The sequence below is a fragment of the Vicia villosa genome, unplaced genomic scaffold (genome assembly GCF_029867415.1).
Source record: "Vicia villosa cultivar HV-30 ecotype Madison, WI unplaced genomic scaffold, Vvil1.0 ctg.000089F_1_1, whole genome shotgun sequence".
Lineage (NCBI taxonomy): Eukaryota > Viridiplantae > Streptophyta > Magnoliopsida > Fabales > Fabaceae > Vicia > Vicia villosa.
In genome coordinates this window covers 83,842-109,884 of record NW_026705008.1, presented here as the reverse complement: position 1 = coordinate 109,884, position 26,043 = coordinate 83,842, and the positions used below count along the sequence as shown (strand labels likewise).

Below are 26,043 nucleotides of genomic sequence, written 5' to 3'. Positions count from 1 at the left end.
AGTAACTTATTGGAACTACTTCAAATATTACAAACTTGTTTTAGTGAAAACTATTGGTTATAAATCTTTGTCTCACACTCCCGTGTTTATTGATTCCGATTATATAATTAGACCTAGATGATTGCTCTCGATGTCTCATTAAAAACCCAAAAATACTTTTTGAAAACAAATAGAGTTCAATTATCTTTAAAGCGCTCTCGTTGTATTTAAAATTAATGTCTCATTCCTACTGTTCAGTTAAAATCTCAAACTCTCGTTCTTATTAATTTTAACTTTTGTTTTGTCTTTTACTCTCATGACAAAAAAAATTTATAACATTATAATTGAAAATCGAACCAGAAAAAAGAATTATGTTACAAAATATTCGTGCCAATTTGTTACCGAATCCCTTCGGTCTATGACTATACTAGAGTTATAGAATTTAGCTAAACATAGTGTTCAATATAAAAGTAGAATAATAATGAACAAATAGAATCCAAACATTATCATAAACACAAAACAAAACAGTAAAAGCATATAAAATTAGAACCTGGAAATTAAATTGAAGGAAACTTGAAACGGAACTTTGAGTATCAATCGGCAGTCCTCTGCAAGCTGGTAGGATCTTGCTTCTTCTCAGAGTACAAAAACTATTGCAGAAAAATTAAAGAACAATAAAACCTAAATCAAAATCTGGAAGTCTGAAATAAAGCTAACGGGCAATAGATTTCCAGTGTAGAAATCTATTGCAAAGTTGGATTTTGGGTTTGAAATGCTTAAGCAAAAACTCAAAGAAAATGCTCTGAACAATGGTATCAAAATCTAGGTGAAAATTTCCGAACCCTTTACTGAATCTTCTGCTTCCTTTTTATAGCCAGAGTTTGTAACTCCCTCGAGAGAATTTAGGAGAGGTGAACGTTGCCTGAAGAATTGGTTCTTCTTGAAAAATCTTCGGAGGAAAAAGGAAACTGAAAAGCACCGTTACGCACACAAACGTGGAAAAATTAGTAAAATAACTTGTGGCGGGGGCCACAAGCATAAGGGGTGGGCGCCCCACACCCCACTTAGCTTCAAAATAAGTGACGTGGGGGAGTTTAGGGATGGGGGCCACTAAACTTGGGGTGGGCGACCCAAAACTTGTTTTGCTGAGTGAAATGTGACGTGGGCCACATAGCTAGGGCGGCCATCTTGCCTCATGGGCTGGACTTTTTTAGATTTTTTACCACATTTTTATTAAACAATGATAATACTTTTATTTTCTTCTTTTTTTAGTACTCGAATACCTGAGACAAATTTAACACAATATCATCATAATACTAAAATAAAACGATATACTTAAAATAAAATAAAGACATAATTTATGTTAATCGAACCGAATATGCGATATATTTTCGTGTTATAAAACTCCCTTACACTTGAACCTTTGCTTGTCCTCAAGCAAATAATCAGTAAAATAGTCAGACAATACGGGTTAATCGCAAACTCATGATGCCACTCAAGTTGTACTTGGTTATGCAGTATTTTTGTTAGAACATTATGAGATGAATTTCAACACTAAAAGCACAGTAACGACACTAAACAACTCCTCCATATGCATACCAATCCGAATCATGCCATTATAGCTCAGCCAATTCTTTTTTATTTATTTCACTCATTTTCATTCGCGCGCAATCACATTAAGCCCGTTATCTTTTTACGCACATTATAGTAGCCGGTTAGTAAGTATGATCATTTTAGGCATGGAGTTCTGGCACAATTATGTGGTATACTCCTTTATATACTCGATTGCAGGTTGCGGGGGATTGAACCGTAGTCCCCCTACCATGTTCAGTACTAGAGAACTTATGAACCTACCTACAATGAGTTTCTTTGTCATATTTCTTAGGTTCCGTAACCGTTGGATTAAATGACCGGGTGAGGGTCACCTAACTTAGTTGGTGCATTCCCTATTTTATAACAGTAAAGTATAAGACAGTGCCGACTCTCTACGTAGTTTGTGTTTAAGACAGTGCCGACTGCTAAATAAACTACTCGGGGTTACTTTAAAACTATAGCTTAAGGTTTTGGTATAATAGGTACTCAAATTGGTCTTGGATACTCGGGGATGTTATATTGTCGAGACGGTAATAATATTGTTTAATTTCGCTCAAGTTCCTAACATTTCTTAAAATGGAGTAACCTTCATACTTTTCGGGTGTGTCGAGCTATGCATCCAGTCAAAATGATGGCGAATTGTTAAGGTATTTTTTATATTTATATTATATTATATATTTAAGGTATTTTTTAAAAGAACTAGTGATATTTAAAATGATGACAAATTGTTATATATATATATATATATATATATATATATATATATATATATATATATATATATATATATATATATATATATATATATATATATATATATATATATATATATATATATATATGAAAAATTAAAGAGGAAATGGAGGAGACGTGTAAAATCTAAAATAAATAATAAAAAATAATATTTTAAGTTCATAAATCTAAATTCATGTCGCAACGACCATAGTTTGCAACGCAACAAACGCATCCGCAATTTAAAACCATAATAACCATAAACAAAATTATGCCTTAGGGTGATGTGTTTTTTATTTTGCAATCAAATTATGGCAAAAAATGGAAAAAATAACAAATAATTGCATCACCAAATAATTTCTTGAAAGCAAGGTCGTGATTTAGAGGCCTAAGGCAAAATTAAAATAATTTTTTTAAAACTAATATATATATATATATATATATATATATATATATATATATATATATATATATATATATATATATATATATATATATAATTTCTTAAATTATTATTTTTTCAATCAAATGTTTAAATAATATAAAATTAATTATTAAAGAGTGGGGTTCAGTTTACTCCTCGAGTAAGTTTTTTTAACTTACTCTAAATCATAACCTATAAAATAGATTTAATCGAATGGTTAAATTTTTTTTGTAAGCAAGATATATTATAGAGTACAAAGGGTACTCCAATCCGATTACAAAAACGCACGAAACAAAAGAGAAATTACAAAACCAAATGCACTCTATGACAAATAAAACAAAGGTCTTTTGTTGAACTCCTAAAAGTCGCATTTGGGAGACGTAATTCCGCCGATAAAAGACAAGATCCACACCGTCATATCTTCTACACAATATCCAAAATGCTCCAACCTACATTCCTGAAGATAATAATGTACCTTAACAACCACAAATTCAAACAAACCGCCAACCAAATATAACCTTGTTTCCCTGCCTTGACGTTCTTAAACCTGCAGAATTGATACTAAAGAAGAAAACGGCTCTTGAAAGAATCTCCCTCGCGATCATTTAAACCGATCCATTTTGCAATCTCCTTCCAAGACAAACCAGAAATGCGATAAAATAAGAGGGAATGAACTAAAGTGTCATGCTGAAGCGCACAAAAAAAACTATATTAGCGGCCAAAATCAGACCAAAATCAATATCTTTCCACACAATACCAAAAGCAATATGAGACCAAAATAAAGGTTTCCACATCAAATTTCCAGCAGCGAGAACCTCGTAAACAGATCATACAGTAAAGGTTCTGCTGCTGATACCACCCTTCCATGAAATTGTTGCCTAAACCGAGATAGAAGAAGGAAAATTTTGCAGCAAACACCAGAGCTGCTGCAGATCTTCTGTCAGCGATGCAGAATCAGCAACACTGAGACCAAAGAGAAACGGCAAACTTCAACACATAAGGAAAAAAAGTGTCGGGAAACAAGCTTTAAGCACATTGTTTCCACTCCAATTAACATGCCGGAATGCTACCGAAAAACCAGTCCCGGCGTTAAACCTGCAACTTTCAATAAAAGGATCAGACTGAAACTTGTTGCACTAACGGAGCAGATCAACCCACCAAAACGATATTAACTCCTTGCAGCTCAAAAAATACTCCGGAGTTGACATCTTCATTCAAATATCCTTGTATCTCGCCTTAAAAACACAATACCAAAGAGCAACCAATCCTTCGAGAATTCTCCATCTCCACTTTAGAAGCATCAGTGTATTGAAAATGTCAAGATTTTTAAAACCCAACCCTCCTCTGTCAAACGGATAACACAACTCCCTCCAACCCACCCAATAAACTTTCCTGTGACTCTCTGAATCTCCCCAAGAAAACCACTCTGTAACTTGATAATTTTACGACGAATTTTCACTAGAACTTTGTAGAACGATAGCATGAAAATATATAAGCTATAAAGGATGAATTTGACAAGAGTAATCCTCCCTCTGAAGCTAAGAAAACGACCCCTCTAATTGCTAAGTTGATTCCTAAGTTTTGTCAGTAAGGGAACCAAAAAGGAATCCTTCTCGAGTTAGAACCGGTCGGGATGCCTAAAAAAGAGAATGATTTATCTTCCGTCCTACAAGCAGTCGCCTCCAATAATAAATAACTAATGTTAATACCGATGAGCTTACTCTTATGAAAGTTGATATCGAGACCCGACACAATCTCGAACACTCTCAACACAGATTTTACAGCCCAAATGTGCTTCCAACTAGCATTGCCCACCAAAAGAGTATCGTCTGAGAATTGAAGAATATCAATGCCGCAATAGTCATTAATGTAGAACCCCACAAAATCTCTAAGCTCCATAGACCTTTTATCAAGAATCGGCAATGCTTCCGCCACATTAATGAAAAAAAATAGAGATAACAGATCTCGTTGTCTCAATCCTTTCTCAACCAAAAACTCCTTGGTAGTACTACCATTTACCAAAATCAACATGTTGCTCGAGAAAACTAACACATCCATCCACTTCATCCATAAATCCCCGAAACCAAATTTGCGAAACATTAATCTTAAAAATTTCTAACTAACTTTGTCATTAGCCTTCTCGAAATCGATCTTAAAGAGTAAACATTCCTTCTTTTCCTTAGTCGCGAAATCCACAAGTCCGTTGGCAACTAAAACACCATCTAGAAGTTGTCTACCCAGCACAAACGTGCTTTTGCAAGGTGACACAATGGCGTCCAACACCACTTTCAACCTAGAATCAAGTAATTTAGACAATGCCTTCTAAAAACATCCAACAAAACATGTCAGCCTATAATCCTCCAAGCTCAAAGGATCGAAATTTTTTTGGATGAGCGACAAAAATGATTAAGTGATAAATTTCAAAAGTAAATCCCATCCATGAAAATCTCTGAAAAAACGCCTGGAATCTTTTCATCACGGTTGATAAAAAGTTGCTTAAAATAAATAAAAAGTCAAAACTGTTGGTACTAGGATTCGAACCCATGACCATACACCACTTTTCACCTTAGTTAGAATTCTAACCGTGATAAAAAGTGGCTTAAAAATAAATATAAAAGGTAAAAGGTAGGCGCAACTTTTCACCACGGTTAGAATTCTAACCATGACCTTAGTGCTAACAAAATAGGCATAATTCTAACCATGACCTTAGAGCTAACAAAACAGGCTGCCCTTGTCGAGCTCGGGTCTTTAGTGGGATGAGACAAAAAGCTTGGATATTAAATGGGTTACAATTTAGGAAAATTTTACCTCATACCCCTACCATTATCCCTCTACCCTTACATTTTTTAAAATATTCCAATTCTACCCTTTTTAATTATCAAATAATTTTATTATTTAATATTTACCATTTCACGCCCCTACCAAAGTGCACCAGATAACTTGCAATCAAATTTTTCAGTTTGTAATTTTTCTTCACCGGATAACTTGCAGTCAAGTTTTCTGGTTTGTTACTTTTCTTCAACGGATAACTTGCAATCAAGTATTTTGGTTCGTAATTTTTTTTTCACCGGATAACTTGCAGTAAAGTTTTCTGGTAGGTAACTTTTCTTCACCGGATAACTTGCAATCAACTTTTCCTGCTTGTAATTTTTCTTCACCAGATTACTTGCAGTCAAGTTTTCCGTTTTGTAACTTTTATTCACCGAATAACTTGCAATCAAGTTTTTTCGGTATGTAAGTTTTCTTTATCGAATAACTTAAGTTAATGCAACAATGAAAAACCATGTCCTAAATAAATAAAACCGTGGCTTATTCTAATAGACATAGTTTTTGCAACATATGAAAATTGTATATCCCACGTTTGAAAATTGTTGCCTAATATTGTAGGCAACGATTTTATTTACTTTTGGCCACAGTTATTCTTTGTTGCCTTAACTCTTTTTTTTTTAATTTTCGAATAACTTACTTATGAGTTATCCCTTAGACAACAATTTTCTTTACTTTAGACCATATTTTCCATGTTGCTTACATTGCATTTGCAGGTAAAAAAGTAATTGAACAAACGTTGAATAACGAAGTGCTTGAAGGAAAAACAAACTAACCTCCAAATTATAAATAAAAGGGTTAAACTTGTGTGTGGTCCACCTGAAAAATTGTCATGTTGACTATAAATTTCTAGTGTTTTTTATTATGTGTGGTTCATTTCTTAGTTGTAATGTCAAATTTACCCTTTGCCATATCTGTAGAATATGGGGGTATTTAGGGTTGTAATTTACACAAAGGATTCTTTTATAAAAGACCCAAATTTAATGTATGAAGGTGGGGATATTTACGCATTCAGTGGACAAGACCCTGATTTCTAGTCATTATTTGAAGTTCGTGACCTAGTTAAAGGGATGGACTCTGCATTTATCCTTCATGAAGTCGAATCATGGTGGACACATGAACAAGGTTGTTTGCAAAAAGATCTGCAACCATTTAGAAATGATGATGGTGTGTGATTTTTTGTTAACCCGAGGCCAACAGGGGTAGGGAGTGGCTGTCGGTGCAAGGGGCATGACAACGAGAAACTTTTGAGGCCAAAGCGGGAGATGAGTGGTTGCCGAATTCACCTCGGAATGAGAGGGATCCTGAGGTTGTACATGTATGAAACTACATGGTTGAAGGAAGACTTATAAGGATTGATTTGTACTACCTTTACTAACAAACATGTATTCTTTTCGGAAGCCTAACATATAAAAACTCCATAGTTAAACATGCTTGACTTGGAATAATATTTGGATGGATGACATTCTGGGAAGTTTCCTGAAAAGCGCACGAGTGAGAAACAAGCATGATGAAAAGACTCATGTAGTTTTGTGGGGTCAATCGGTAATCTTGAAAGTAGTTTGGGATGTTACAGACACTACATTTAATGATCTTGATGAAGTCAAAATGTGATGGAAACAATAAAAAAGATTGTTAGGAAAAAGATTTAAAACCGATTAGAAATGATGATGGTGCATCAATTTTAGCTAACTCGAAAAAAAGTTTAGGCAACAAGGAAAAATTATGAGCAAAAGTAAATAAAATTGTTATCTGCAATATTAGGCAACCGTTTTCTGGCGTGGGATATACAATTTTTCATAAGTTGCAAAAAAATATGTCTATTATAATAGGCCGCATTTTTATTTATTTTAGGACATGATTTTTCATTGTTGCATATGTTATTCGATGAAGAAAAATGACATACCGGAAAACTTTACGGGTTACGGTTATTTAGGTCATCATGGATTATTTTTAATATTTATTTTTTTAATTAAGAAATTGATTTTAAAAATAATTAATAGATAATAATCTAAAAACTAAATGAATATTGAGTAGTAATAAAATGATGATTAACTCATTTTATCAGCAAGTAATTACTTTCTATGACCCAAGTTAACTCGTAGCAGAGGTACTTTCCAATCATAGAAGCTAACGGGGAGGGGCTGTCACTAGTTCGCAAAAGATATTAGACAAAATAAATTTTGATGTTTTCTAAAGTTAAATGTAACACAAACCAAATTAGAAAGAGGGGATTAAGCAATAAATGATCTTTCGTTTACTTAACTCATTATATAAGAGAATATCTTACCCTATGCGTCTCTTATGCCATATGTGAGTTATCTAAAATGCCCCACTGCTTTCGGAGGTATACCTCCATAAGCACTTTTTTTGTTTAAAGTTGTTTTGTTATGTAGATGCATCTACGGAAGACTTCCTGAGATGCATCTACGGATGCATTTGATGTTATATTCACGCCAGACTCTTGTACTCCCTCGTTCTTCACTTTTCATATTTTCAAACTCTCAATCTCTCTCAACATCAAAAATCAAACTTCCACCAAACTCCGTTGTTTTCTTTCGAGTTCGGCGGTGAACATCAACATCAATAATCAACATATTCTAACATCTTCAAAACTCAATTTAATCGGTAAGTTTTTGAGTTATTTTCGAGTTTTCTCATAATAGAGTTTGAGTAGATTTTTAGGTGTAGATATCATTAGTTAGGTTTAGGAACATAATTTAGAGACAATGTAGGTAGTGTTTGATGGGTATAACAATCTGGTTATGGGGTATAAATTGATTTTTTCAATTAGGTGAACAGTGACTTACGCCATTTTTGTGTTTTTGAAGCTGCAGAACCTTCCGTAGATGCATCTATGGAACATATGAAATGTTAGGTCGTTCTGTAGATGCACCTACGGAACAAACCCAGATTTTTGAAATGTTAGGTTGTTCCGTATATGCATCTACAAAATATTTTCGTATGTGAATCTACGAATGTCAATTTGTTTTTTTTTTTTCTTTTATAGTTATAACTAAATTGTATCACACTGGATTTTATTTTTAATACAATGCAGATATTATGGTCGACCATTCAGACCACATTATATTTCGAAGGACTACACAACATGCCTTCGTGCGACGTGCGCAAATGTAGGTAGTGTCACAGGTTAAAGATGGAGTTGTCGTTCCTGCAGATGTACCTGCTACACGTGTTCCAGCAGAGGGGCCTTCTCCATCTGTTCTAGTTGAGGGGCCTTCTACTGAAGATGGAGAAAAAACACAAGAAATGGGGGTTTGAATTGTGTTCTTAGAAATTTCTTTTTTGTTTAAGAGTACTTGTTCGTTGGGTTACTTATCTATCTCATTATATTTAAGACTGTATTTCAAAAGCATAAGTGTAAAGCTTCCTGATGAGTATTTGCTTGGAAGCTCTCGATTAAATGAAAAGCTAGAAATAAAAGAACACATTTATTTTATCCTGGTTCGTTTGCAATTCAAACTACTCCAGTCCACCTGCCAAGGTGATCTCGCCTCTCTCAATCGAAGACTTAATCCACTGTAATCAAAACTGATTACAGATGCATAACCAACTGTTGTGACTAACAAAACAAATGCACAACCAACTTTCGTGACTAACAATTCAGTGTACAAGCCAACTACAAGTGACTAACACTAGATAATGAACCATTCAGGGATCTCCACGAGATATAACATTCATTTTCCTAGAAATCTCCAAGAGTATAACAGGAACTCTTGGCCCTCTCAAGTATCCATATCAAAAGGAAACTTAAGGACACACATTCTATTTTGAATTAAGTTTCTGTAGAATTACAGGAGTGCTTCTAATCAAGTGGATTTTCTCTTCCTCGCTTTAGTTTTTTTTCACATAGGCACATAGTAGTGTATTCTCACACTCTTGTTAAATCATCACATATTTCATATATGGTTAGCCTCTCATGTATATTCTTCGTGCTTGCTATGTTGCTTTTCTGCCACACTTTTCATGTTTAAAGTTTGATCTTTATATAGGCTTGATATAATACCGTTGGAGAATATCCGTTAAAACATTGATAAGTAGCATTTAATGCTTTTCCTCGATTGAATCATGAAACACATATTTCCAAAGCAAATCTTATCTTTAGTGTGATAATTATTGTTGGTGGCTTGTTTTCTTCACTTTCACTCTTCCAAGATATAGCCAAGATAGATATCATCATTTGTCTTTTACTTCGAGCATTGTGATCGTATGCATGTGAATTGGTTGAGAAATTTTACTATGTTCTTAGATGTTTCTTGTTTGTTGATCTTGCTTTTAGTCAGATGTTGTTTCTGATCTTCTCGTCTTTAACGCTTCTGATCATTGGTTGATGTTTCTGTTCTTCTTGTTTCTTGTTGCTTTACTGATGACCTTTTAGAATTCATGCAGCTGATGTTTCTAATCTATTACTTTGAGCTTGTCTGAGCCTTTTCTAATCTTTTGCATTCTTCAGCCTTCGAAACTTCTGCTTGTGATCAACCACATCAGAAACTTCTGACTCGATAACTTCTGAATATAAATAACTTCCAACAGAAGATTTCGTATACAATTAACATGCTTGTTTCTTTAGACGAATATCAGCATTGTTCTGAGCACGTGGTTTCGTATCCTAAATAGAATGATTTTGTTGCATGTCGAATAAGACTTATAAGATAACATCTGCACACTTAATGAAACCATTAGTAATAAAAAATTTACTAACAAAATATATCCCAATCTTATTCTAACATCCACGACTACAACTTCATAACAGAGGCCTCGGGATGACGGTGAGGGTTCCTCACAGAGACCCTCCGCCCGTAGACATCGTCAGGGAAGTGTTTCTACTCTTGTGCTTGTGCAAGTGATAGCCAATGCAGGATCTTTGGTGCCACCTCCTTAGTTGCACGAGGATGATGAGGTTCTGGAGCTTGTCTGGTACCCGGTGGATCCTATAGATGCATCCCTATTGACAGGATATGCAGATCATTCAGCCTGGCATATTTGGGACGAAGAGGTAAATTTTATTTGGTTATCACTTATTACTTTTTTTCTTCAGTTTCTGATTAATTATTTGTAACTTTGCTTATTATTAACAGTCTTTTTTTGAAAAATTTCAAGACATGGATACCCAGAAGTTCTACAACCATGGGAAGAAGATTGTCGATGTAGTGCAGCCTGACGAGGTGTGGTTCCAGGATGTCCTCTCAGCTTCTTGGCTGAAGGACCTCTATCAGGTCGGGTTCCACACGATACATAATGGGATGTTGATGGCCTTTGCAAAGAGGTGGCATCCCGAGACTTCGTCATTCCATCTTCCTCATGGTGAGGTTAACATCACTCTTGAGGACGTCGCATGTCTCCTGCATATACCTATTAGGGGTACCCTCCTTAGTCACGGTAGACTGAAGAAGGAGGAAGCGAGGGAGATGCTGATTAAGGAGCTCGGGGCTGATCCCGAGGACGTGCTTCAGGAGTTGGAGAGGACCCATGGGGCGCATGTTATGTTTCATTTCTTGGCATGACAGTACGAGGCTGAGCTCCTTACGACACAGGTTGTTGATGGTGACGAGGTAGAGGTGGATATACATAGGCAGCGAGTGTTGAGATATTACTTCTTATACTTGTTAGGCACCCAACTATTTGTGAACACGGGCTCGTCGTACACATACGTCGTTTACCTGAGGTACTTATCGGATACCGCACATGTCAATGAGTACAACTAGGGAGCAGGTACACTGACGTAAAGATATCTTAAACTCGAAGAGGGATGTCTGGGAAGGCAAGGACTGTGGCTGGCAGTTGTACCGTATTAGTGGTAACAATCTTATATCATTCTACTTTTTTTTTAAAGTTTATTATATATTTGTGATAATATGTTTAATCCTCGTTATTTTTTTATGGTTGGATATTACAACATTTCTCTGACATTATTGGCTGGGGAGAGGTACCAAAATACACTGAGGCCATGCCGTGTGCTAGAGCCTTTGTCCCCCTTAGAGGGAACCAGGTGTCGGATCCTTACAGGCGCTATCTTGACTGCGTGGTTGTAGAGGACGTCCGATACGACTGCTATGCTGCTCACTATGACACGGTTCTGTATGATGAGATCACACTATATTTTGGATGGTTGGATTCTAGTTTGACAATCAATGTTCGTTATCTTCCGGAGCGCGTCATGCTGCAATTCGCTTACCAACAAACAATATCTCGCTATCCTCTATCTTCGTTTCTATCACCATGACCCGTCGATAGTTAGATGGGATCTTTGTAGACTGGGAGCATCACATGGTTTCTACTGAGGCTCGGAAGACCAAATTAGAGAGAGACTGATGTTGCGCCGACGGGTACATCACTTGGTACTATGTGGTGTCACACCCATACATGATCCCCAGTGCACAAGGATCACCACCAGAGCAGCCCACGAGGAGATTTTGCAGACTCATTAGTCTCAAATGGACCACACTGACGATGTTCTTCCTCGGTATCGTGAGATAGCTGACATGGTGTGGGCAGGCATTGTCGATGGTTTCTTTCCTAAGAGGTCTGATTGCAAGCGTGTTGTGGACGGTATCATTAGGGTGGGAGAGGAGACATTTTTGTACCGTAGAAACTGTGTTTGGACAGATGCGGCACTTGACGGTAGATGCAGAGTAGCTAGTAGAAGGCGTGGTGGACGCAGAGGCGGGTGGGGCCAGAGGCGTAGAAGAGGTGCAGGATGATGTCTGACACACACAGTAATGATGCCTGGGATTTTTTTATATCTATATTTTGATTTCATTTATGTATTCGACATTATGGCCGACGATTTATACGATGTATATTTTTTTGATGTACTATTTACTATTGTCTTTAAATTGCATTACTGTAATTTACTATAATTTGATTTTCCATAGATGTTATAAAAATTAAATTTTGGAGTGAAATGCATATGGTTTGAAAATATAGCAAAATATTCCGTATATACATCTATGAAACACTTTATTTTTAGAGAATTTCTTTCTTCACCTCCCTATGGGGCTGACCCCCAGCGAAAACTCCTAAATACCCCTACTTCGAAAATACATTTTCGAAATAATGTTTTTCCAAAATTTCCCAGAATTCGGAAATGCATTTCCGAAATCCCATTTTTTGGGATTTCGGAAGTACACTTCCGAAAAAAGAAAGTATAGAATTATTTTGAAATAGTTGTTTAAAATTAAGATCTTCAAAGATTTATACTATTTATTAGTTAATAAATTGACAATAATGTTTCTTATGACAAATATATCAATTTTAATTATAGGGAACAACTATTTCAAATTTTGGACCAATCAAATAAAACATCTTATAAATAGAATATTTTAGAATAAAAAAAATATTTTAATAATTTTGGAAATTTGTTATATTGAATTAATAATGATACACAAAATAAGAATGAATTTATTATATTAGAATGATCCAAAAACTGTTCTATTCAGTTCATTTTATTTCTATCAATTAATAATTTTTTTTCATTTTGATGCTTTGTTTCTTTATTCTTTTGAATCTATCAACTATTATTTTTAGTATAATAAAAAAATTATAAATTTTGATTCCTCTAAATTATTTGCTACTATTTTAATTAAAAAAATTTTTTTTGCAAAGTTTCACGTGGTGCACTTGTGTATTTCAAATGATTTTTTTATGACATTTCATCAATACAAATTTAAATTATTATTAGTTTAATAGTTTTTATATTTAAAATTTAACTTTTCTTAATTTATTTATAAATTTGAGTTAAGCTTTAATTGTTAAAATTAAAATTTTAATTGAATTTTTTATTAAATTTTATTAGTTTTAGATATTTTATAATTAACGGAATAAATTTTAATTAAAGTTAAAATTATATTTTGTAATTAACTATTAAACTATTTATATTTATAATTATAATTTTTAGATAATCTCAATAGTTTAGTTAAATAGTTACAATTTTATAAATAATTTATTTAATAATTCAACTATTTACCTTTTAAATAGTTAATAATAATTAAAAAATAAATTAATAAAAATTAAAGTTATAAATAATTAAATTAATAAAATAATAATATTTTAAAGTTTTATCAATGGTATATAAAATACTCACGGTACTTGTATATTCAGTATATTAAAATATATATAAATTGTTTGATTAATTTATATGTTTTAATGATTATTTAAATTGATAAAATATATATTAAAAAAATAAACAATTAAATTAAGAAAATAATAATATTTTAAAATTTTATCAAAATGAAAAGAATCAATATTTAAAAAGAAAAGATTGAATAATTATTTTTACTAATTTAAAGTTTTACGTATAGAATTAAAGTACCAAAATTAAAAGAATTAGTAATTGGCAACTGTCATACCCCAAAATTAAATAGGGGCAGCTGTCATACCCTAAAATTTACCCGATGCTATTCGCATCTTCTGAATTACAAAAGGCGTTAAAATTAAGAGCCATAGGGTTTAATATACCTATTATTAAACTCGCCCTCTTATAAAATGCCCTTGTAAACTGGTTAAAATAAAGTGGAGGTGTAGATAGGAAAATTTGGGGAAATCCATTTTGTTTTGGGCCCATTTATCTCTTATCATTTAATCATTTTTATTATCATTTTTCACTTTTAATATTATTATTATCACTAACTGCAAGACTATTAGTATTATTAATTTTAACTGTTATTCTTTTTTAAAAATACTATTGTTAATTTCAGTTCATTTTATTAACCAATATTACTAATAACTATTATTAAAAGTACTATTATTAACTAGTTCTATTATTAGGGGGGTGTTAATTATTAGTCAGGTTAAGTGGATTAACAAGTTAAGTGAAATGAATGGGCCACGTGGGTGTTGGATTTGGGCCAGGCAGAGTCAAGAGCTTGGACCGGGTTCGCGTAGGTGGGCCGGGTCAACCCAGGACCCAACCCGGTCCTGTTCACTTTCGTCTTCAGCTTCCTCTTGCGCCGCCGCCGCTCATCATCTGCAAACAAACCCTAATCCTGCAAATCCATACCTAGGCCCATGGATCGTAGCAGAATTGAATCAAAACGCAAACGGGAATCAAAACGCAAATGAAGAATCAATCCAGAATCAATCAAATCTTAACTAAACAAAATTAAATCTTCAAACACAATAATAACTGAATCAAATCTTAAATATTTTATTGAATCCGAATCGATTACAAATAAAATTCGTCCATATCACAACCTAATCGAATCGAACAAATCCTAAAATCAATCTCTAATTTCCTAACTTAAACTAACCCTAATGCTATAAAACGGAAAAGAAAATTAGATGAGAGAGAGGTTGCTGAAAGAGGATTCTGGAAATTGAAGCGCCTCCACGAGCGAAGTTTCTGAGCATCTGGGCCTTCATCATCAAATCACCTGCGAACACGAAAAGAGGGGAGAGATTAGAAGGAGATCCAAAGTATACACGTTCCAGAAATCAATATCGTAAGGTAAACGCAATTCGTCACTTAACTTAGGGATTGCATGTCTATGTGTTTTCTTTGGGTTTGAATTGCTAGTTATGTGTTAAATTTGGGGCTATTGTGTGGATTTGGGTTAATATAGGGTTAGGATTCTTGATTTACGATGAGTTCTGGGTTTCTGGGGTTTGATTGATGAAGGGGGGAGATGAAGAGGATGAAGATCATGGAGATCTTCATCTGAATCCTGGGTTTCACGGCGTAGCTAGGGTGGTTCACGGCGTTGTGGGGGGCGGTTTCCTGGGTTTCATTGGGTGAAGGAGTTGAGAGCATGAGAGAAGGGGAAACGAAGAGAGAGAACGAGAACGAGAAAATGAAGATTGAATTGTGTGAGTTAGAAGACTAAGTCCCCCACAGACCGTCAGATCTTCGCCATGTGGCCTCATGATGGTCACATGATCCTTGATTTTGTATGCTTCACTTATTATACTCCCTTAGTCCAAATGCATGCAAACCCTTGGATGACAATATCTCTAGATCAAACGCTCACTAGCTTTGAGACACACCTTGACTCTGTACGCAGGCTCACATACAATCACACGGATTCAAAACCTCATTGGGCCTAACCAAATGTTATCCACACCTCCCATAATTGTTATCTCCTAATAAAATACACCCCTTGTAGTTTTCAAATAAATTTTAATTTTGTAAATTTTAATTGTTTAATCGTTTGTTTCTTTCGATGATCTAATATAATTTTCTCCCCGAACCGACTATACCTATTAGTCGCATTAGGCGAGAAATAATTTTGATCAATTTAATTTATTTGTTAATTAATTAATTTAATCTATTCTTTATTAATTCTCTCCTCGACCCGACTGAATCTATCAGTCTCATTAGACGAGAGATAAAAGAATAAAACATGAGAAAATTACAAGATTAAAAATAGCATTTAATTAATTAGTTTTGTGAAATCTTAATTGTTTAATTATTTGTTCTCTCTTGATGATTTAATCCAATTTTCTCCTCGAACCGACCAAATCCATTAGTCGCAGTAGACGAGAAATAATTCTTTATCATTTAATTATTAATAATATAATCGATTTTAATTTATTTATTAATGATATAATCGATTCAAGTTTAATTCTCTCCTCGACCCGACTAAAGCTATTAGTCTCTTTAGACGAGAGATAAAGAATACATAAAATTAAAATACATTTTAATTTGCTGCCTGCGACGATCAATCTATCGATCTGAGTAACCAGCAATGCCCATTAATCCGTTAACTATAATGATCAAATCCATTGATCATCGCAACAAACGGGGCCATATCAAATCAGGGTTGTACGCCCAAGATATTCAAAACACTTCAAATCAAACTACGGATTTTCATCCTTATTCAAAAACTACGATAGGCCATTCAAAAAGCCTTTAAACCATTTCATAATCAATTCTAAGGCGTACAACCTTGTGCCCGAACCACGTTGACTCTAATTCTCCCTAAGGAGATACGTAGGCACTTGGATAACCAAGGCGAGTCCCCCTCCCTAAAATCTCAATTTTTTCCCTATTCAATTCCTTAGCTATTAACCTTAACTTTTAGCCATAAAACTTGCCCCTTAGATTCAAAGCCAATAGGAAAGGGTTGAGGGTGCCTAACACCTTCCATCGACCTGATTATAATAACTTAACCAGATTTCTTAACTGCATAGGGTTTCCTATTCGCCCTTCAGAATAGGTGGCGACTCTAAATTTTAATTTTTAGGGCAGGTTGCTACAACTGGCGACTCTGCTGGGGACATTCATCAATGGTGAATTATTATGCTCCTAAGGCTTGGTAGAGTTTAGGTTTGGCAAATTATTTAGGTTTGTGGCTAGCTATTAGGGTTTGGGTAGTTTGCCTAAATTAGGGTTTGGTTTAGGATTTAGGTTTTCCTTTTTTTATTAAATATTTAAATTTTCATTTATTTATTTATTCATCTGCGATTTATTCATTTACGTTCAATTTAATTAAATATTTTTATATTTGTTATTTTACTGTATTCTGTTGGGATATTATAAATTGCTGTTAAGCCTAAGCGTGAGAATTATAATAATGACCAGAGGGGAATTACATCGCCTACGAGTCTTATTATAATTCCACTCAGAGTGGGTTAAATATTCGGAAAGGTCTGATATGAGGCTCGACCTTGTTGAGGGCTGGACTGGGTATTTAGCTGATCTCTCTGGGAACCAACCCCTAAAATTCAAACCTCATGGACCGATGAGTTGTTCCAAAATCCAAAGAGACAAAAATTCTCGGCGGCTACGAACAATCCCATGAGACCTTCTAGAACATTCCCGTGGGAAGGGTAGGCTCCTGAGCCGTTACGTCGAACCTATGAACCTAGGGCTTATATGCTTATGTGTTTAACTGTACGCTTTCATTATTTTTTTTATATATCTCATATAATTGTGGCATTCATCATGCATCATGTGCATTCTTGCATCATGTCTTATCCAAAAAAAATAATGAGAAAGAAAAAAAAGAAGAAAATAGGAGTTATTACATCAATGGATGTGGATAAGACATAAACACGCATAAAACATATCATTCATGACATGCATATCATTGTCATGGCATTGAAAGAAGATTTCTCTTTTACCTTCAGAGCAAGAGACCATTGGGAAGGATAATCTAACATCCCGACCGTCTTATTAGACAAGATTTCAGCAAAAGAAATCAATGGATCAGCTAGAACAGAATCAAGCCGCCCTTCATGAGGAGGTGAATCAACTGAAGGTTAGTGTGGAAGAGGTTAAAGGAGGTATGACTCAGATGCTAGGACTCATGAAGGCCCTACTAGATAAACAAGAAAAAGCAAAAGAGGTTCAGTCTGGGGATACCCTGGTTCAGGATGAGATTCCCAACGACAAAAACCCGCTGCTAGGATTTGTTTCAGGCTTTGGCCCGGCTAAGGACAGACCTCAAGTCCGATCTGTCAGGAGAGCTATCCAATTCAAAGAGAAAGGAAAGGCCTCTCAAGAGGGATTTGTCCCCACTCCATAGACTAAAGGGGCAACCCGCACAGTTCGCATTCCTGCTAACAATGTCCCTAAAGATGAAGATTACCTGGATCTACAATACGGAGTACAAGAGGTGGACAACATAGACCAAGCACCTCAGACGCAGCAGTCTAATCCCAACTCTAGGGAAGACTTCAAGGACAGTGAACAGATCAAAGCGCTAGAGGAGAGACTAAAGGTGGTAGAAGGATACGATGCTTTCGATGTGGATACCTTCGAAATGAGTTTGGTCTCAGACTTGAATAACCCTCACAAATTCAAGATTCCCGATTTCGAGAAATACAAAGGACTCACATGTCCGAGGAACCACTTGCGCATGTATGTGCGAAAAATGGCTGCCTATGCTCACGATCAAAAGCTGATGATACATTTCCTCCAAGATAGCTTAAGCGGGGCATCTGTTGATTGGTACATGCAATTGGAGAAATCCTATATACGAAGCTGGAATGATCTTGCTAACACATTCTTGAAACAATACAAGTACAACCTGGACATGGAACCCAACAGGATGCAATTACAAAATATGTCCCAGAAGAAGGATGAATCATTCAAGGAGTATGCCCAAAGGTGGAGGGAAATGGCTTCTCGAGTCGAACCTCCCTTGATGGAAAAAGAACTGGTGGACATATTTATGAGTACTTTGCAAGGACCATACTATGATAAGATGGTCGGAAGCATATCTTCAGGGTTCTCAGACTTGGTAGTCATTGGTGAAAGGATTGAAAATGGGATCAAAAATGGGAAGATACAAAGGGCACCTTCAGGTTCCTATCACACAAAGAAGTCATACGATGGGAAAAAGGAACCCAACACTGTGGGGGAAATCCTGGTTAATCAGACCCCGGTGAAGGATAGAAAAACACTTAGAAAGGGGGGGTTTGAATAAGTGTAGTCTAAAAACTTGAACGATAAAGATAAATTGCACAGTTATTTTTATCTTGGTTAGTTGTTAACTAAACTACTCCAGTCCACCCCCACGGAGTGATTTACCTCACCTGAGGATTTAATCCACTAATCGCAACAGATTATAATGGTTTTCCACTTAGTCTGCGACTAAGTCTTCTAGAGTATCCTGATCACAACCTGATCACTCCAGGAACAAATGCTTAGACACAAGCTAAGACTTTCTTAGAGTATCCTGACCACCACGTGATCACTCTAATTACAACTGCTTAGACACAAGCTAAGACTTCCTAGAGTATCCTGATCAACACTTGATCACTCTAGTTACTTACAAATTAATGTAATCAATTCTAAGAGTATTACAAATGCTTCTTAAAAGCTATAATCACAACAGTGATATTTCTCTTAACATTTAAGCTTAATCTCACTAATATATTACAACAGCAATGTAGTGAGCTTTGATGAAGATGAAGTTTCTGAGCTTTGAGTTTGATCAGCGTTTCAGCAAGTTAATTGTTAGCAAATCGTCAACCTTGCTTCTCATCAGAACTTCATATTTATAGGCACTTGAGAAGATGACCGTTGGGAGCATTTAATGCTTTGCGTGTTCCGTACAGCATTGCATTTAATGTTTCACGCTTTTGTCAACTACCTCGAGCCTTGTTCACGCTGTGTCTACTGACGTTGCCTTTAATAGCTTCCAACGTTCCTTTAGTCAGTCAGCGTAGCCTGCCACTTGTACTTTCTTCTGATCTGATGTTTGTGAATATAATATTTGAATATCATCAGAGTCAAACAGCTTGGTGCATAGCATCTTCTTATCTTATGACCTTGAAGTGCTTCTGAGCGTGATACCATGAGAACTTCAGTGCTTCTGCTTCTGATCTCAAGTTCTTCTGATGCTTCCATAGACCCATGTTCTGATTCTTCCTTGACCATCTTCTGATGTCTTGCCAGACCATGTTCTGATGTTGCATGCTGAACCTTCTAAGACAAAGCTTCTGAGCGCTGATTTGTGCATACTCTTTATATATTTCCTGAAAGGGAAATTGCAATGTATTAGAGTACCACATTATCTCACACAAAATTCATATCCTTGTTATCATCAAAACTAAGAATATTGATCAGAACAAATCTTGTTCTAACAATCTCCCCCTTTTTGATGATGACAAAAACATATATAAATGATATGAATTTGCGATCAGAAAGAGCAGACGGCTAAAGACAAATTACACAGCTATAGCATATGCATGTGAATATGTCTCCCCCTGAGATTAACAATCTCCCCCTGAGATGAATAATCTCCCCCTGAAATAAATACTCGAAGAACTTTAATAATAAAAGACTTCCCTGATTATTTCGGTAGAGACGATCACATAAGCTTCTGTCTTCTGATAATTCATAGTTTCTGACTTCTGCTTCCATTGGACAGCTTCAGAACTTGAATTTCTTTAGATCCCTAGAACACTCACAACTTATGATTCCTGCTTCCATTTAGGACAGCTTCAGAACTTGAATTTCTTTGATCTTCAGAACATTCACAGCTTCTGATTCCTGCTTCCATTTAGGACAGCTTCAGAACTTGAATTTCTTCTTACATCACTTCATGCTAGATTGTATCAGAACATTGTTGAATGTACCAGAGCATCATCAGAGCATCTCTACATCCTGAAATGTTACAGAACAACACTAAACGACAAAAGTCAGCATGAATGAGTTAGAACATAAAATGTGTATCAGAACACAAAATATGTATCAGAGCCATATAAACCATATAGAATATATCAGATCCAATAGACAATGTATCAGAGCAAATAGACAATGATTTGGATCATACTCTATTATCAGAATTTCTGATCATTCTTCCTTCTTGCTTCTGATTCTGAAGCTTCCTAGCACTCAGCTTGCTTCAAGAATCCAAGAGCTATTTCATTTTGTTGCTTCTTATGTTGATCTTGAATCTTTGATTCCTGCAACAACACAACTTAAAAACATAGAACTTTGCAAGTTCTGTTAGTAAATGTGGAGCCTTTTTACTCGATAACTGATAATATTAATCAGATCATTTATCATATATTTTCTCCCCCTTTTTGTCATATCATCAAAAAACAGAAAAGATTCAGATACAAACAAAAAGAAACACACGGAGGAGAAAGGATGATTTCATTGAAGTTCAAACAACAGGTACAGAAGTACACGAAGAGAAGGAAGACAAGATGAACAAAAAAACAGATGCAGCAAAAGCAAAAAAGCAAAAGACAAGATATACTCAATCTAAGACGGCCCTAGCCTTGACAGGATCTTAGCCAGCATCTCTTGAACCACATTGTTGTATCCATCTTGCCTCTCCATGAAAGCTCTAAACTCAGCATTGATTAAGCTTTGCTCATCCTGTTTCTTCTGAATATCTTCCAGAGTCCTTGCAAGACGAGAAGATTCATCAGAAGAAGCTTCACAGCTTCTATTCACAGGGATGGCATTATGATCTGCAGCTTCTATAGATAAATCATTTGCAGAATTTTCCTCAACAGGAACTGTTTCAGCAACATGATCTTCTGCAACTGCTTCTTGCATAGAAGCAACTCCATAATCTGCAGCCGGAATCTCAGAGTCTCCATTCTCAAGTGCCTGAAGAATGGCAGCTAGATTCCTGGGGGCAGAAGGACCTTCAACTTCTGGTGGGTCAACAACTTCTGGAATGACAAAGCTTGGGTCTTCCTTAGAAGGGCTTTCCCTCAGAAAGTCAAAGAGAGTCTTGAAATCCCCGAGCAGAACAGGATATTGAGGTCTCCAGACCACAATTTCCCTGCATGGGTTAGCTTCCAATGCTACAGCCAATCTTGCTTCATCCATTTCATCCACAAAGGGCTTTTCTTCCAGGGTATATCTCCCTCCGAGACGAGCAAACCAGAAATCTTCATAACTTCTCAGAATTCCATGAGGCCGTGGAGCAGCTTCCACACAGGCTTCTTGAAGTTCTAAAAATAGAGCATCTGATTCTCTGCGTAAGATCCTCCAGAACTTCCTCATAGCAACATCATTCAGGCCAGAACTTTCAGCAATTCTGAGGGTATCAAAGATACTTCTGAGACTCCTCTTTACCTTTTCAAAAGTTACACCAATAGGGTGGACAGGGCGGGATTTTATTTTGGTTTTTGAAGAGGTAGGGTTGGGGATGAAATACGGTTGAGGTTCTCTATCCAACCTATAAGAAGATTCTGCTTCAGTATCAGAATCTAACACTACCAATTCTGCCTCAAGACGAGGCTTGGGAGTGTAGTTACAGTCACGGAGCAGTTGCTCATGTGATGCAGAGGATGGAAGATCAGAACCACTCTGGTTGTTTTGAGAGGTGGAAGGAATGTGTTCAAAGTTGGCATGGGGAGGAGGTTGAGAGATTGAGATATTTGTGTGAGGTGGAAAGAGAGTTTGAAGGGGTGGTATATCCAGAACAGGATTGATGGTGGGTGGAGAAGAAGGAATGGTTACAGGAGAAGATGGAGGTGTAAGAACATTGACAGTTATAGGTGATTCTGATGTGGCTTTTTCTGGTTCAGGGATAGGGGTAACCGCTATTGGTGCAACTTCTGAAATACCAGCAGGAGTAGAATCAGGTTCAGAAATACATATACCTTTGGATGTTTTCCGAAGAGCTTGGATCACAGCCTCGGTCTTCTTCTGCTTCTTATTCTTCGGCTCTTCAACAATCTTTGTTTTGCCGCTAGAGATCTCTTTCCTTCTGACGCTCGCCAGAACTTCCGGTTGATTCACAGCTTCTTGAGCAACATTTTCTTCATCGGATTCTTGAAGAATCAACTTTCTTTTTCTTGTTTTCTTCTTCTCAACAACTTCAACAATCTCAGCATTATTATCTGACTTCTTCTTCTTATTCTCAGCTTCCTTCTTTTTCTTCTCAAAATCAGCAGAAACAGCCTTAACAACTTTTGCAATGACTTCTTCTGGGACTACTTCATTTTTAGTGGTAGCAGCAGCTTTCTTAACAACCTTCACCTTATTGAAAGAGGGGTGATCAAACTTTCTTTTGGTCCTTTCTTCTTTCTTGCGATTTACTTTAATAGGAGCACCTTTGTCTTGATCTTTAAAACTTTTATTCTCTTTTTGTGACTCCAGATACTTAGTTCTGACTTCTGGTACCTCACTATTGAAGAAGGTTTCAAATTCAGCTAGAACAGGTTCTCTTCTGATTCTTGTTCCAGCAAGAGGTTGAGGAATTTTGATGACAGAGTCAATTACATTCATCTTCTTTAGAGTGAAAGCACTCAGGCAGATCCCAGAGGTAACAACAAGGTCTTTAATAATACCTTCAGATTCCAGGCTCTCAACAATCTTGGAATGCACCAGAAGGTTTGTGATAATTCTACCAAAAGGAATGATTGTACCACCTTTTTCTCTAAAGGCGTTTCTGGAATCCTTCACAGCTTTCCACATATGGTTGAAGATAATGTAGATAGCATCAACCTTCTTCTTGGTGGCAATGCAATACAGAATGTATTTTTGCTCGTTGTTAACGAAATCAGAAGCATGTGTCCCTTTCCTGTGATAGAAACATCCAAGAAGAATCTTGGTCCAGATTTTGTAGAGATCTTTCATGTCCTTGACACTCTTTGTTTTATTTATATCTAAGTAAAGAGTAGATAACACAGTCTTCCAATCAACTCTTTTATCGATTTCAAAAGCTCCTTCAGGGTCTTTCAGATCAAACATCATTCTCAGAATGTTCTCAGTTACTACCACAAACTTTCCATGGACGAAAGACAAGATGGATTTTGGGGCGACAACTGCATGTATCCAGAATTCCTTGACAAGATCTGGGTAGACTGGTCCACAGAACTCTGCGAACAGCGAAGTCCATCCTTGAAAAATTATATCCTCTTTGAGATGAAATTGGTGTTCTTCAATGTTATCAAAATCAACCATAAGTTCACAAAGAACTTCCAATTCATCCTTAGGAATGGAGCACGCAACAACTGGAGTGAGTTCCTGGTTTGCTTCATTTTGAATATGGAGAAGAGTAGATGAACCAACATTTTGAGATGAAGAAGCAGCCATTGAAACAGAATGAACAACTAAGAGGAACAAATTCTGGGTTTTCGGTTAGGGTTTTAGAAACGACTAAGAAGATTTCAAAAGAGAGTATGCAAGAAGAAAGAGAGACAGGGAGCAAAAAAGATATATGAGATGATTTGAAAAGAATGTATAGAGACGGATTTGAAAAAGAAAATAATAAAAAATATAAACTGAACAGTTCCAGAATCAAAAGAAATCAATTTTATTAAATGATGAGTGACGTAAGGAGAGAGAACGCGGTAAATGAAATGATTTAGAACAGTTACCTAGGTCGGCGTCTTTTCAACTGCACGCTTTGTGCCAACCATACATACACGTGTTCACCATCAGATAATAGATGACAGCTGTAATTTTCTGAATAGACTTTACACCTTCAGATTCTGATCACTGCTTCTGATCGTCATACTTAAGAAATGATCTGGTTCTTATAGGATCATCTTTCTTCCCAAGAATCACATCTTCTGAATGAGCTGAGGCAAGTCTAGGTGATCTTCTGATAGTTGGTTCTTCAGAAATCCTAAGATTCTCTAAAGATGCAGCAACTTGATCTTCTGATCCATTGCTTCTGAGACTGCCAGCTTCTGCAGCTTTGCTTCTTGATTCTTCAACTTCTGATATATCAATATCAAAATCTGCAAAATTCTCAAACTGCTTTGGTTTTTCAAGACCAAGCTTATCATCAAACCTGATATTGATTGATTCTTCTACAACCAATGTTTCAGTATTGTATACTCTGTAGCCTTTAGAGCGTTCAGAATATCCAAGAAGGAAACACTTTTGTGCTTTAGAATCAAACTTACCAAGATGATCTTTAGTATTCAGAATAAAACATACACATCCAAAAGGATGGAAATATGAAATGTTGGGCTTTCTGTTCTTCCACAATTCATAAGGAGTCTTATTTAGAATAGGTCTGATAGAAATTCTATTCTGAATATAGCATGCAGTGTTAATTGCTTCTGCCCAGAAATGCTTAGCCATATTGGTTTCATTGATCATGGTTCTGGCCATTTCTTGTAGAGTCCTATTCTTTCGCTCTACAACGCCATTTTGCTGTGGAGTTCTAGGACAAGAGAAATCATGGGCAATACCATTTTCTTTGAAGAACTCCTCAAAGAATCTGTTCTCAAATTCGCCACCATGATCACTTCTGACCTTTATGATTTTACACTCTTTCTCAGATTGAATCTGAGTGCAGAATTCAAAGAACACTGAATGAGACTCATCCTTGTGTTTCAAGAACTTTACCCATGTCCAGCGGCTATAGTCATCAACGATGACTAATCCATATTTCTTCCCTCTGACAGATGCTGTTTTGACTGGGCCAAACAGATCAATGTGTAAGAGTTCTAACGGCCTTGAGGAAGAAACAACATTCTTAGACTTGAATGCAGGTCTGGAGAACTTGCCCTTCTGAAATGCTTCACAAAGAGCATCTGATTTGAATTTCAGATTGGGGAGTCCTCTGACCAGATTTAGTTTGTTAATCTGAGAAATCTTTCTCAAACTAGCATGTCCTAATCTTCTGTGCCAGACCCATTGCTCTTCAGAAACAGACATAAGACAAGTCAACTTCTGATTCTTAAGATCCTGAAGATCTGTCTTACAAATGTTGTTCTTTCTCTTGCCTGTAAATAGGATTGAGCCATCCTTCTGACTTACAGCCTTGCAAGACTTTTGATTGAAGATTATATCATAACCATTGTCACTTAATTGACTTATGGATAATAAGTTATGCGTTAATCCTTCAACAAGAAGTACATTAGTTATGGAAGGAGAGTTACCAAGACTTATGGTTCCAGAGCCAATGGGTAATACGGTGAACTGACTTTATATTAAAATGTGCGGATAGCAAGAGTCGCCACCGACTTTTATTTTATCCAATTGGAAAGGCAAAAAGAACAGGAAAGACCTTTGAAAAGAGATTGAGTTCGGGGGGTAGGTTATACAAAGGGAAGGTGTAAGGCACCCTTTGCATCCATGGTTATCCATGGGC

The 26,043-nt window shown here is 36.0% G+C and overlaps 2 protein-coding genes across 2 annotated transcripts; one reads left to right on the top strand and one right to left on the bottom strand.

Annotated features, from left to right (window-relative positions):
- Window positions 1-4,312: 4,312 nt before the first annotated feature.
- Window positions 4,313-4,828, bottom strand: LOC131623895 (uncharacterized). The gene has a single exon (XM_058894890.1). The coding sequence runs from the start codon at window positions 4,826-4,828 to the stop codon at window positions 4,313-4,315; it is 516 nt and encodes a 171-aa protein (XP_058750873.1).
- Window positions 4,829-10,677: 5,849 nt separating this feature from the next.
- LOC131623894 (protein MAIN-LIKE 1-like) lies at window positions 10,678-11,079 on the top strand. Its single transcript, XM_058894889.1, has one exon. It carries the CDS (start codon window positions 10,678-10,680, stop codon window positions 11,077-11,079), a length of 402 nt encoding a protein of 133 aa, XP_058750872.1.
- Window positions 11,080-26,043: the final 14,964 nt, after the last annotated feature.